Genomic DNA, 13921 nt, shown 5'->3' with positions numbered 1-13921 from the left:
AGTAACTCACCTGTCTCCCTCAAGCCTGTCCATCATCTACAAGGCCCAAGTCAGGAATTTAATGGAATACCCTCTGTTGGCCGGGATGGGTGCAGCTCCAACAACATTCAAGAGGCATGACACCATCCAGGATAGGGCAACCCGCTTGACCAGCACTCCATCCAACAGCACATCACTTTAAACATGCACCCCCTCCACCAACAATGCACACTGACAGTAGCGTGTGCCTTCTACAAGATGTACTACAGCAACTTGCCAAGGCTCCTTCGACAGACCCTTCCTAACCCACAACCTCTGCCATTTTATGTGGCCCAGTGTCATACTTTGTTTTAAAATGTTCCGGTGAATGGGACATTGCAATACGTTAGAAGTGCTTTACAAATATAAAGCTTTGTTGTTGTTGAATCACGCTTAATGAAGAACATGATAAGCACAACATGAAGACAGCAATAAATAAATTCTGAATCCCATTTCAATACCTTCCAAGCCATCCTCATGGTGAAGGTTGAAGTTCTCATAAGAATCCCATCTGACAGTGGGATCAGATGTGTTGTAATCTACAGTCACGGTAGAGTCATTCTTCAAATGGTCTCCATCTATAGATGGGAAGAGAAAGTATGAGGGATTCCATTCATATTTTCTTGTCAAGTCTCCTAGCTGACAGATCTATCACCTGCAATAAGATCAACTGACCAACAGAGATCTGCCCATTAACTGAGATTCAATGAAGAGATCCAGCTATAAAATAGCATACGTACTTAGTTTTGACAAAGGGAGGACATTTAAAACAGAAAATATTTACATTTGCACTTTCACAATCACCTGCTCTTTCTCTTCTGAGATGCTGATGGACATTCTCTGCAATTTCAAACATTTCTGTTTGCTTTTCAGATTATCAGCATGCACAATTTATTTTACACAATCTCTCTTTGATTTGATTTATTATTGTCACATGTATCTAGGTACAGTGAAAAGTTTTGTTTTCATGCACTATAGGCAGATAATACCATACAAAGTGCATTAGGGTATCTTGTTTCCAAGTTTCCAGTGGTAATGAATTGCTTACCTTTTGTTTTTTCTGGACCTGAAGAAAAAATGAACTCCACTGCAGCATCTCGTGGAAATCTGTCGTCTAAGAACAGAAAGGAACAAAAGTCATCACTGATAGTTCAGGTGCAAGCAAGTTGTTATTCAGTCACTAAAGATCTGAAGTTCAGAGTCCTCACTAAACATGAAGCAAACTTGGCAAACATTCCCTCTTGTTGTACAATGTGCTTTTCACCTAATCTTCAACCCTGTAGTCTGTGTATTCTATGCTCAGTTAGACTACAGACACTTTGCTGGGCTCCCTTACATTAACATGGGTAAGTATTCGCACAGTTTTCCAACACTGTGAAGAGTTTAAAACGTTTGGTGAGACAAATGAGAGACAGGCAACGAACAGAGCAAGAACATGAGATGCACACATTCTAATCATTGAAAGGTTTATTTTTACAGAATGCAAATTTCATTCTCTGGGTTTAAAAGCCCTTTGTGATCTCCATTCTAAGACTGCAGTCATTTAAGGTGCTGCACCTGCCTTGTATCTCGGAATGGAATAGAAATGCTTTCATTAGGTTCTTGTGGCTAGGAGACCTGGGTTCAAGACCTACTAGCTCCAGAGGTGTGTACTAACATTTCTAAACAGGTTGATTAGAAAATATAAATGCTTTCATTAAATGTCTGTTTTGTTTTATAGAACTGGTTTTTTTCTGTGACTCCAGCCCAGAAGGGAAAGCTCTGCTGTTTTCAGTCTAATTGCTTCCTGAAGTGGCTGTGCTGAAGTGTTAACAGTACTGACTTGTGGAAATGGCCTTAATCCCAACCCACTTGTTGTGGTAAACTGCGATTGATGCCACAGAGCAAAACCCCACGTTACGCCTGGGTTTATACAGCATGACATCACAGCCTTTAGCGCTTCTATGCGATAGATCACTTTGAAATGCAGAAGCAGTTACTTTATAGGCAAATGCAGTGGCCATTCTGCGCACAGCGATGGGTCAGTTAATAATATGCTTTTGGTGCTGTTTGAGGGCAGACTGTTGGCCAAGACACCTTGAGAATTCCTTTGTTTTCTTAGACTAAATGCAATGGGATCTTAAGAGTTCCCCCAAACAGAATGGGCAGGTAAAAACTGGCTTTCATATCTCATCCTTGAAAAAGCACCTTAACCAATAGAGCATCTTCTCAGCAAACTCTCAATAACCGCTTGCAATCCAAAAGCACATAATAACTTCTGTCTAGAAGTGTCTCAAAATGCTTCACACACAATAAACTACTTTGAAGAGTAGTGTTCATTGCTATGCAGGTAAAGCAGCAGGCACTGTGCGCGCAGCAAGATCTCACAAATGCTGGTGAGTAAAAATGAGTTTTTGGCAGCACTGTTTGAGGGAAAACTCCTTTTCAAATAGCATACAGCTGACAGGCAGGTGGGAACTTGGCTTTAGATTTAATATTGAAGATGAACTGGATTAAGATGGCAACCTGATAATGTAGTCAAGTCCAGGAATGAGAGTTTGGAGCCACAAACTGCTACCGCTCAGCCAAACAGATATTTCGGATGACATTGCACCAAGGTAACATGCGTGAGCATTCATTTCTCCATGGTCAGCCCCCAATCTAATCCAAGCTGAGACTTTGCACTTCCTCAGTGCAAAACTGCTTCTGAAAATCCAGTCAGGGCTCTAGTCGGAACTTAACTGGCAAATCTCTGAACTGTAGAGTGGAAATCTGCTATTTTACCTGGATTTCTTCTCATTTCCTTCTCATTTCTTAGGGCTACCATCTACTCAACCCCATCCCATCCCATTCCCTGCCTCACCTCACCTGTGTCTCACCCTTGTGTGGATGGGCCTACTCCAGGAATCTTGCTCTTTTGAGGCCTGAATGCAACTTTTGGCAGCACTCAGCTGGGACAAAATTCCCAAAGGTCTTTAGGCCCCAGGAACTTTTTACACAAGGTAACAAATGTTAGGGGGACTTAATTCTCTTTGCTGTGCTTGGAAATGCACCCTGCCACCTGTTGGTACAGAAATGTGTTGATTAAACTTTCTGAGAAGAGCCCAGATAGTATCTGTGGCACAGCAATTCTGGAGTGGAGTCTTTCAGCTTTTGGCGACAGAACCTGACTATGCTCAAATAAACTATATTTTGTAATTTGAATGCCAGAAAATCAAACAGGCCAAAATATTGAAGGTTAGAAAGAACCCTCTGGGAATGCCTTACCAAAGAAGGTAAGATAAAAAGAGGAAAGGTTCTTAAAAATGGGCAGACCTTTCCTTCTGATTCAAGACCAATTTGATCCTTAGTTTGTGAGACATTAAACATAATGATGGGGCTGAACATGGAGCATTTCTAGTTTTGCTCCACAAGACCAGGGCAGACAGGGATACCACTATTCCTGAAAAATCCCACTGACCTCCGTAAGCATCATCCAGTTCATCCTTTCCAAACCAGAGCTGGGTGCCATGGATAGCACAAGTATGGAACTGTACTCGGAAAACAACGTCACGCTCCGGGTTTTTGTATTGCTTATGGTAACATTTCACCTGAAAAGGGAAAGATGGAAGAACATGTCTAAGACTGAGCCACTGACTGGGTATTACCAATAGTTACAATTGTAAATATGGCTGGGGTCCCCTGGTGATGTAACACTGACCTCTGAATCTCAGGGGCCTGAGTTCACTTCTCGGAGTTCTGCTTTCAAATCCCAGGGATAGAATGCAACTTGATGGTCTGTGGTTGGTGACTGGCAACAAATCACAGGGTAAACCTTACAAAAGTGCTGCCACAGCAGTGCTGTTCCCCTGAGGCTCGCTCGATGGAAGTGTCGTTGGGACAAAGGTCAATGCACCTGACTTGCAGTGCACTCATTTCTGGTGAGGGCCCTGAATCTAACTGTGTCACGCTCCCATTGCCATTCCACGGCCACACCAAACTTGCCATGACGAGCTAAAAGAATGCAAGTTTTTCTGCAAACACCTCTAATTCTTTTGAGTGGTCCTCAGTTGAACCATTCCGTGTCAGATATGAGAGCAGAAGTTTACAGAAACAAGGTAAAGAAATGTCTTTCCCAGGCCATAAAAAACATGAGTTTTTCAGCCTTTTATTGTCGTGACTTGGTGGACCAAATGGCTACCTAATGTGCAGGGATGATGCTGTGACTTTGCCTGTGGGACAAAAGGGATTCAGAAATCCTCTGATTTCTGACATCCTGAGCTCATTGCACTAGATCAACTGCCCACGTGCAGTCAATTGGTAGAAAATGTGAGTGTGCAAGAATGACATGTAAGAGAAGACCAAACTGTCCACCAAGCACTCTGCATTGCTCAATTCCTCCATCATTCTTGACAGACTAGTATTGTTTCTGTCTACTGATCAAGAAGGAACTCTGTAGTTTTCCCCATTTTACTAGGTTAACTGAGACTGAGGGTTGAATGCTTCAGCCCCAGCTTCATTTTTATTCATCTGTGGAACATGGGCATCACTGGCTTGGTCAGCATTTGTTACCCCGTCCCTAGTTGCCCTTAAAAAGGTGGTAGTGAGCTGCCTTCTTGAACTGCTGCAATCCACCTGCTGGGTGGATGGGAACTGAGGGCACAGGGCCCAGAAATGTTGGCATGCCAGTTTCAACTTTTATCGAGGTAGGTTTGTGGCTGCAAGGGCTACTGTCCTCCACGGCCAGGGAATGAATTAGTCCTGTTAATGGCCTTGTTAAGATCAATTAAAGGAAGCTGGCTGGAATTTACCTGTTGAACCCCAGTTTCCCACATTAGTGGGAGTCAGCACTCCTGCCAGGCCTATGGGCCCACCTTGCCTGCCTGGGTGCTGGAGCAGCCACAGGCCACTTTGTAGAAGGGCACATCTCCCACCATTGTGGTAGCCTAGCTGCTGAAAGTACTTTTTATTTCAAGATTTTAAAAAGTAGAAGGGCGTACTCCATGTGGAAACACCCTCTCCCTTATTTATCTTCCACTGTTCGTCTCAAGCTGGAAGACCTCTGATTTCCCTCTCCAGCTTCAAGGTCCCACCCAGTGTCCTTATTTGGTCCCGGCAATTCAGTGGGCACCCCCATAGAAGTCCCAATGAGGACCTTTCCACCTTAACCGTCTGAGGGTAGGTTTGAGATTTGTAAATAGCTCCAACTCCTGTTTTCCACCCCCTGCCCAAATGGAAAATCCAGTCTTGTCTTTTCAAAGTTAGGATGGAGAGGATTGGGTTCCTTGGAGGGGGTATATATTTATGGAGGGTCTTCTATTCAGAGAAGTTTGAGAACCATAAATACAGAGAGTAAGATACTGGAGTAAGGTAGCAAGAGAATCACATCAAACAGAATGTGAGCTTTTCCTTTGTTTCATCTGTCCAACTGGCACAAACAACATTCAAAGCTTTGCGACCTCAGAAAAACACAAAAGATAGGAGTGGGGGTAGTTGATATGGCCCATTGAGTCGGCTCCATCATTCAGGACAATCATGGCTGATCCTGAGCTTGGCTCAAATTTTTTTTATAACTATAATTTCCTTGATAACCCAGGTTTGAGGAACACTTTTGTGGACAGGTCCCTCAACTGGCTAATTAGTTGGGATAAAGTTCACTTGTCTAGTATGGATTATACATGTGCTCTCACTGTACGAGACCAACAGGAGATCACGGTTGTACTGGTTCTTACCTTGTGCCAGTAGGTCAATGGGCTGGCCTTGGCAAACTATGTTGCTGAAGACCCTTCTCCATTTGAGTGGGCCAATGGCACGTGAAAAACTTACTTGAACAGATCATACCTCTGGCTGGGAAGCATCACATCCAGTCGTGCAGCAGCAAGTCTTTAAGGGCTACAGCTCATTATCATCAGGAGAGCTGGACTGAGCAGAAGAATGTAGGCCCCTGGCACAACAGAGACATGGAGGGCAGCACTGTTCCTAAACCAGTGAAATCCGCCAGGGTTCCTTTTCATCTGCAAGTTAGGAAGAAGTGAAGGGACAGCGCTCTTGAGATTTTCACAGAGTTCTCTTGAGGTCCATCAAACATGATGAAGAGTAAATTGGGAACAATTGTACCATCTGAGACGTAAAGCAGCAGAGGACCGGTACACATCCCACAATCTCCACAGCCATTCTGATGTTTTTCAAAGGAGAGTAATCCCGGTTCTCCTAAGGTCCACCAACCTAATGTTACTTCCTCTACCTAAATTTCAGTTGGGAATATGTCATATGATAAAGGAATCATGGCAGTTTTTTTAGATAATAGTGTTTCTGTATTCAACTAGAAAAACAGACTTGCGTTGCTCTTGCACCTTTCATGGCCTCAGGGCATACCGAAGTGTTTTACAGTCAATGAAGTACTCTTTGAAGTGTAGTCACTGTTGTAATGATGGAACCAGGACAGCCTCTTTGCAAGCTCCACAGCAAGCTCCAAACAGCAATGTGACAATAACCTGATAATCTATTTCAGTGATGTTGACTGAAGGATCAATGTTTGCCAGAAAACCAAAGAGAATTCCCTGGTTCTGCTTTGAATAGCATCATGGGTTCTATTACATCCACCTGAGAAGGCAGGTATATCCTTGGTTTAATGTCTCATCTGAAACAGTGCAGCAGAATCTCAGTGCTCAGCAGCACTCACTCAGTATCGTCCTTCCAGGAGTGCGGCACTCCTTCAGTATTGCCCCTCCATCTGTGTAGTGCAGCCTCAGTACTGACCTTTTGACACAGCAGCAACTCTCGCAACTGATCCACTAATAATGCAGTAATTTCTCAGTACTGATCCTCTAACGTTGCATTAATCTTTCAGTTCTGATTTTCTAATAGTGCAGCACTCCCTCACTACTGTTCATCTGAGAGAGCACTGCTCTCTCTCTATTGATCCTCCGACAGTGTGGCTCTGTCTCAATACGATTCTCCCACAGTGCCTAGATCAGGCTTCAACCAAAGAATACCACTCAATGACAACCTCTAAGAAACAGGGATAATAAAGAGCAGACCTTCTCCAATATGCCAGGTGGATATGGAGCAGTCAATGAATGCCATCGGGGTAGTAGTGTACAGTGTATTGCTTAAAGAATACCCATTCTCCAACACTGGATGTGGAGATTTAAGTAGCAGCAAAAAGGTTAAAAACACAGGCATCAACAGAAAGGAGAAGAGTCTGTTGAGCAAACCCAACGAATGCATTGAACTAAGTGCTATTGCAACGGTTTAAAAAAGAATCCTCATAACCTTTAAGTGGCAAGTGAAATAATCATCCCCGTTAAGAAGCCTACCTGAGTAGGCCAGGACTGTTCCCCATGCATAGACAGAGTTTTGGATTAAGTCACAACATTTGATTTGGTACATTTGAAAGAGGCAATGACGCTGGAGCACACCTGGTGTCCAACCTTATTTCCTGTCGTCCAGTAGAAGAAGGGTGGAAAACACTCTGTGGACCAGGAGCTTGCAGAACCTTGGCAATCAACATACTTTGTTGGGTGAGGCACTGCTGGAAAAAAAACTGCAGGTCTTGAGAAAACAAAGTGGTCATTCCATGCTTTGACCAGAAACTTGGGGGTGGATCTGCAGCAATTAAAATTGACCATCAGCCCTGTGAAACGTGGGGTGGGACTCCGGGGGGAGGACCCGGTTCTTGGTGTATGTGGCCATTCTTCTGGGCAAAGAGATTTGAGTTTGGGAGAGAGGCAGGGAGAAGGGGATCACCAATTTTCTAGGCACAATGCCAAAAAACAATGCAGCAAGTGCCTATAAACCAGGCAATAGGAAACAAGGTTTAAGGTTTAGGTAGCCTTTTGCAAACATGAATTCACTGAGCTTCAGTGCTGTTATTTATAGTAGCCTAATGAGCAGTGCTTAAAGGGGCCTGATAGAAAGTCAGCTAAGTCCTTGTTTTGTATCAGTTCCAGGTGACTTCTTTCTTCTGCCAGTACTTACCTATTGACAACAACTCCTCCAGTCTCATTTGCGCCTATTGCTTGCCAGCTTTATGCAGTTGAGGCCTGAGGCCTAATTAGCAGCGCACCTCAGGCTAAAGTCTTGGTCACGCATGCCAGACATGTTTTACAGTGGTTCCCGGCATATATTAAATCTATCTTGTATTATAATGACTGAAAGAATCTCTAGAACATTGATTAAAAGAAGCAATATAACAATGATAAGCATTTAGAACACCAGTTTAAAGATTGTCATCATATGTGGTCTACATTAAAGGAGTTTACAGCTTAATACTGCCCCCTCGCAGCTGACCACTTCTTCGACCAGTCCTTGATCCTGCACTCACCATGATGTCTCCCTTCAGCAGTAAGGCTGGCTCGATGGAGATGCACAGCTTCTTACACCCAGGGCCTTGGACACTGCTGCAGAACAAAGAGAATGAGGAAGCAAGGATTTGTTATGCTCACAGAAAAGATGAAATGGACACATGACTGACTAACCTACACATGGGCATCTTGGCACCGGTGTTACCAACCAAGTCTTGCAACTGATATGATCTTTTGTGTTTCAACTTAAAAATCAAAAGCAGCTTGCTGGAATTATTGCCGTGTAAAATCTGGATATGGGGGCTGCTGTGGTAGATATGATATATTTGACATATAAACCAAGGAAAACATCTGTTCAAGTGTTTTTTTTAAGAGGTTGCTAGATTGTCTTCTCATTATTCAGCGAAACATATTTCTGGGCATTTCCTGTTTGCAGAGCAAATAAACAAACAACAGTAAGCCACTTACTAGATTCCTGATGTGTAGACAAGTTGCATTGACTGATAAATCTTCAGAAATGGGTGGTATCCTGTAATTAAGCAGAAATTCATTCATTTCCATCCTTCAGTGGTCAAACAGAGTCAATATTTCAACTTCAAAGATAAGCAGAACAATCAACAGATAGGAAAGAATTTGGGGTAATTCCAGAGGCTACTGCCCAAGGCACACAGGGAGAGGATATGCGGAACCCTGTTCATCCTGCCTTGATTCACATTAGCCTGAGGTTGTCAGCAGTCAGATTTATTAATGGATGTTTCCCCAGGTAGGAGTGACTACACAGATGTTCCTCAAGATAAAATTCAGACAAACCCATTGCTGACCTCAAGAGTTAATATGGAACACTGGAAGCTCTTCCCTACTTACATGACATGGAGGTGACGGTGTTGGATTGGGGTGGACAAGGTCATAAATCACACAACACCAGGTTACAGTCCAGGGTCCAAATGCTTGTGTTCTCAAATAAATCTGTTGGACTATAACCTGGGGTCGTGTGATTTCTGACCTTCCGTAATTATAGAACAAAACATCTACACACAGAAATGAGCCATTCAGCCCAATCAGTCTGCACTGGTGCACACAAGCCTCCTCATATCACTTCATTACTGTATCCTTCAATTCATTTCTCCTTCATGTGTTTATCAAGCTTCCCTTTAAATGTATCTTTACTAATCACCTCAACCCATTCCATACAGGATAATGAAATGTGAGGCTGGATGAACACAGCAGGCCCAGCAGCGTCTCAGGAGCACAAAAGCTGACATTTCGGGCCTAGACCCTTCATCAGAGAGGGGGATCGGGTGAGGGTTCTGGAATAAATAGGGTGAGAGGGGGAGGCGGACCGAAGATGGAGAGAAAAGAAGATAGGTGGAGAGGAGAGTATAGGTGGGGAGGTAGGGAGGGGATAGGTCAGTCCAGGGAAGACGGACAGGTCAAGGAGGTGGGATGAGGTTAGTAGGTAGGAGATGGAGGTGCGGCTTGGGGTGGGAGGAAGGGTTGGGTGAGAGGAAGAACAGGTTAGGGAGGCAGAGACAGGTTGGACTGGTTTTGGGATGCAGTGGGTGGAGGGGAAGAGCTGGGCTGGTTGTGTGGTTCCATATAGGAGTTGGTTCCACATAGTCATCATTCTGTGGCTGAAGAGGATTCTCCTGAATTCCCTGTTGTATTTATTTGGTGACTATTTTATATTGATGTTGATCTGGTCTGGTCTCATGCACAGCTGGAAATATCTTCTCTATGTCCACCCTTTCAAACTCTTTCACAATCTTAAAGGTCTCTGTTAGGTTACTGCTCAGTCTTCTCCTGTCTAGACAAAAAAAAAATCCCTAGCTCAGTTCATCTGCTGTTGAAACTCTTATCCATGACTTTTGTACCTCTAAACATGACTATTCAACGCACCTCTGGACTGCCTTTCATACTCCATCCTCAATACGCCTGGCGTCTACTTGACCAGCTGCCAGGTATGCGCTATACACCCAAAGCAGGGCAATTCCAACTCGGCCAATACTCCATCAGTCTACTCATGATCATCAGTAAAGTGATGGAAGGTGTAAGCAACAGTCCTATCAAGCTGCACTTGCTTAGCAATAACATGCTCACTGACCCACAGTTTGGATTCCACCACGGCTGCTCAACTTCTGACCTCATTACAGTTTTAGTTCAAACATGGACAAAAGGGCTGACTTCCAGCAGTGAGGTAAGAGTGACTGCCCTTGACATCAAGGCCGACTGTGGCATCATCCTTGAACAATGCATTCCAAGTGCTGTAGGCAGACCCACAGTGTTGTTAGGGAGGGAGTTCCAGCATTTTACCTCAGTGACCCTGGAGGAATGGTTACGCAGTTCCAAGTCAGGGTGGTGAATAACTTGGAGGGGAATTTGCAGGTTATGGTATTCGTATCCATCTGTTGTCCTTGACCTCTGAATGGTAGAGGTCACAGATTTGGAAGATGCTGTGAAAGGAAACGTGGTGAGTTGCTGAAGTGCCTCTTGTAGGTGGTACACAATGCTGCTACTGGGTGTCAGTGGTGGAGGGAGTGACTGTTTAAGGTGGTGAAAGTGGTGCCAATCAAGTGTGCTACTTTGTCCCAGATGATGTCAGGTTTCTTGAGGGTTTTTGGACCAGTGGAGAGTATTCCATCACACTCCTGACTTTTGTCTTGTAGATGGTGAACAGACTTCGAGGCGACAGGAGGTGAGTTATTCACTGCAGAATTCCTAGCCTCTGACCTACTCTTGAAGCAGCAGTCCAGTCGAGTTTCTGCTCAATGGTGACCTGCAGAATGTTGACAATAGGGGACTCAGCAACAGTAATGGCACCGACATTGAAGCAAGAAAGTTAAGGTTCTCATTTATTGGAGATGGTCACTACATGGTACCTGTGTGGCGAGAACGTTACTTCTTTCCCTAAGTCTCTTCATTTTTCTATCCCCCTTTAAAACATTGCTTAAAATAGCCTCTTGAATCAAGGTGTAGATCATTTGTCCCTAATGTCTCCTTTCTTGGCTCAGTATCAAGCTTTGTTTGATAATGGTCCCGATGAAGAACCCTTGGTACATACGACTACATAAATGGTGCTATATATATGCAAGTTGTTGCTGTTGGCTGAGATGGGCTCCTGCAACTTTCTGGAGGTCAGTGCAAAAAGCATCAGCCAGACTTCCTTTTCTTTGAGACAAGCCAACCACATTGGCCTGTGCTGCAAGTTTGAGCTTTACAATTAAGCCTCACCCCACCCTGTACAATAGTCAAAAAGCACAATCATACTCATTGCAAGGTTAACATATGGCAATCAGTCCGTTGTGGGAGGAGCCAGTGGAGTCAGTGTCTTTAGCAGTGAGCTAATGGAGGAGGATGTGAAGAGGAGGGACTTAGGATGAAGTTGTGCAAATAAGCAGGTTAAAACATGAATGAACACAATTAGAATAAATTGTTCAGGATAGAGTCTGGGAAAATGGAGAATCCTTATCGCGTGCTGTTTTTGGACAAGGAGAACTTTAGCTATGGACTATGTAACTAAGGGGTTAACTGCATCAAGAGCAAAATGCGATACAAACATTTAACACACAAAGTCCGCCTGTTGTCCAACAGATGGTGTGATCACTGCTTGAGTAAATGTTAGCACAGGAACAAAGCCAAAATAAAAACCATTTGAAACTTTGTTTTATAAGGAGTGTTGGCATAGAAGCAATGGGCCAAATGGCTTCCTGCTTTGTTGTAATTACTCTGAGGATTGAAAGGAGTAGGTGCAGGATGTTCCTCAGTGCAATAGTTCACATACGCTCCCATTATCAAGGCCAAATGACTGACAATTCTGTTTTCAATCTTACTTTAAATCTAACCCAACAAGTTGCTTTACAATTTGTGGGCATTTTTTAGCCCTGTAAGAGGAAATTTTAGAAGCTTAGGAGAGAGGAAAACATGAAGCACAGAAGTTTCGTGGGTCAGCTGTGTTTACTTGGTGACGGCTAACCTTCGAATTCCTTATGGAGTCAAACAGAAATCTCTCATGATTGAAACTGACAACTATGGACGGAACCTTATAGGTATCTGAGCAACACAACCTATAGCGAGATTAGTGGCAGAATCGGATAATATGTCCAGTGAGACCTGTCTCAATGTCAGGAGCATCTAGCTGCACCATTTATGCTTTCGATGAGTGGTGAGGTGAGCTTCTTGCTGGGGACTGCAGGTTGCTAATGAAGGAAGTTATAGATTGTTAAACACCTTGTTAATGGCACAACTCGCCTCATTAATATTGAGTTTCCCGTCTTACCAAATCTGCCAAATGAGCTAGGTGTCAAGAAATCTTGACATGGAAGTCAGAGTGGGTACCTGATGGCTTCAGCTTACCGCTGGCTATAAGCCTTCATGTTGTCCAGCACTAAACAGCATCTCAGGGTATGATCCATGGGCAGCAACTGCGCACACCCCTTGTCCAGGGACATAGCATCTGATATTTGCTCCCCTCTCATGACCATCATGCCACTTCACTGATATGCTTGCAGGATGCTTACAAAGCACAGGCATTTGCGGAGTGCACCAGCAACTAGTACTGAAACGCTACAGCAAGTACACTTTGCACACAAGGATAGGCACCCAGCTCATGGACTGGACAAGGTTGCACCTTACAGCTGCTCACTTGCCTTTTTTAGCGCTCACTTGCTTAACGCCCACCTGCAAGCTTGCAGCATCCATGCCGTGCCTTGCCAATTAGCACAGCCACATAGTCAAGCAGCTTGCCTTGCTAGCAGCAGTCCTCAGTCAAGGGAGGGAACATCTTGCTGTACAGCAGTGTGTTGCATTGATCACAAACTTGCACCATGTGCCAACAACCTATGTGGCAAACTCACTCCATGTGAGCACTTCTCCACTCTTAGGGCAGCAGTCCACACTGAAGTCCATGGAGGCACCCATAGGGAGGTCAAGCATAGTAAATCAAAGGCAGTCACCAATACCAGCCCATGGATATGTCAGTCAAGCGAACAATCAGGGTATTCTTGTTCAGGGGCTACAAGCCTCCCCAGTCTGGGGAATGATGTACAGCCACCAGTCAGGAAGCTGGGCGTTTCTCGTCTGAGGCTGTCTGTTTAGGCTGACCAAGACGTTGGGTCGTGGTCAGTGCGATGGACAGAAACCAAGGGAAAGAATGCAGGGGGGAGGAAAGGGAGGCCACTATCACAGGTGTGAGACTTGGAAACCTCATCTTTGGGATGGGACTGCAGGATTTTGTTCTGGGAAAGGGGATTGAGGGAGAATGATGGTTGTGAAGGGGAACAACAATATCAGCAAGCGTGGGAATGTAACAAAATATGGATGGGAATGGAGTCATGCAGGAGTTTAGGGATCAGGAGTACCCTGGCGTCAAGAGGGGGCAGTGAATGAACCACATGTGGCATGATTACCTCATAAGGGGGTACTGGGGCAGGGAGTTGCCAGAGGTAAGCTGGTGAAGACTCATGTAGATGGTTTAGGTGGGGACCTTGGGAGGTACAAAGCCAATGGGGCTCACAGGAAAAATTAAGAAGAAAGAGATTTGAAAGTTTGTGACCTTACAAACACATAAAGGTGGAGTCTGGAAGCCACTGGCAGAGACACACTCACTCATGCCTTCCATTGTGGTGGAAATCAAAAGTGTGCAA

The 13921-nt window shown here is 44.4% G+C and overlaps 1 protein-coding gene across 5 annotated transcripts in view; it reads right to left on the bottom strand.

The window, feature by feature from the left end:
- LOC125448205 (tensin-2-like) overlaps nt 1–13921 on the bottom strand; it is a 265005-nt gene that overhangs the window by 41780 nt on the left and 209304 nt on the right. For all 5 annotated transcript variants that reach the window (XM_059643467.1, XM_059643469.1, XM_059643468.1 and 2 more), the window contains exons 13-17: nt 8751–8811; nt 8303–8378; nt 3458–3587; nt 1067–1132; nt 480–596 (exon numbers count right to left, since the gene is read on the bottom strand). In XM_059643467.1, coding sequence (XP_059499450.1) covers nt 480–596; nt 1067–1132; nt 3458–3587; nt 8303–8378; nt 8751–8811 — 450 coding nt within the window. The remainder of the gene's footprint in view (nt 1–479; nt 597–1066; nt 1133–3457; nt 3588–8302; nt 8379–8750; nt 8812–13921) is intronic.

The sequence above is a fragment of the Stegostoma tigrinum genome, chromosome X (genome assembly GCF_030684315.1).
Source record: "Stegostoma tigrinum isolate sSteTig4 chromosome X, sSteTig4.hap1, whole genome shotgun sequence".
In the NCBI taxonomy this organism is placed as follows: domain Eukaryota; kingdom Metazoa; phylum Chordata; class Chondrichthyes; order Orectolobiformes; family Stegostomatidae; genus Stegostoma; species Stegostoma tigrinum.
The sequence above is the reverse complement of the archived record's forward strand: the minus strand, read 5'-3'. Positions and strand labels throughout refer to the sequence as shown.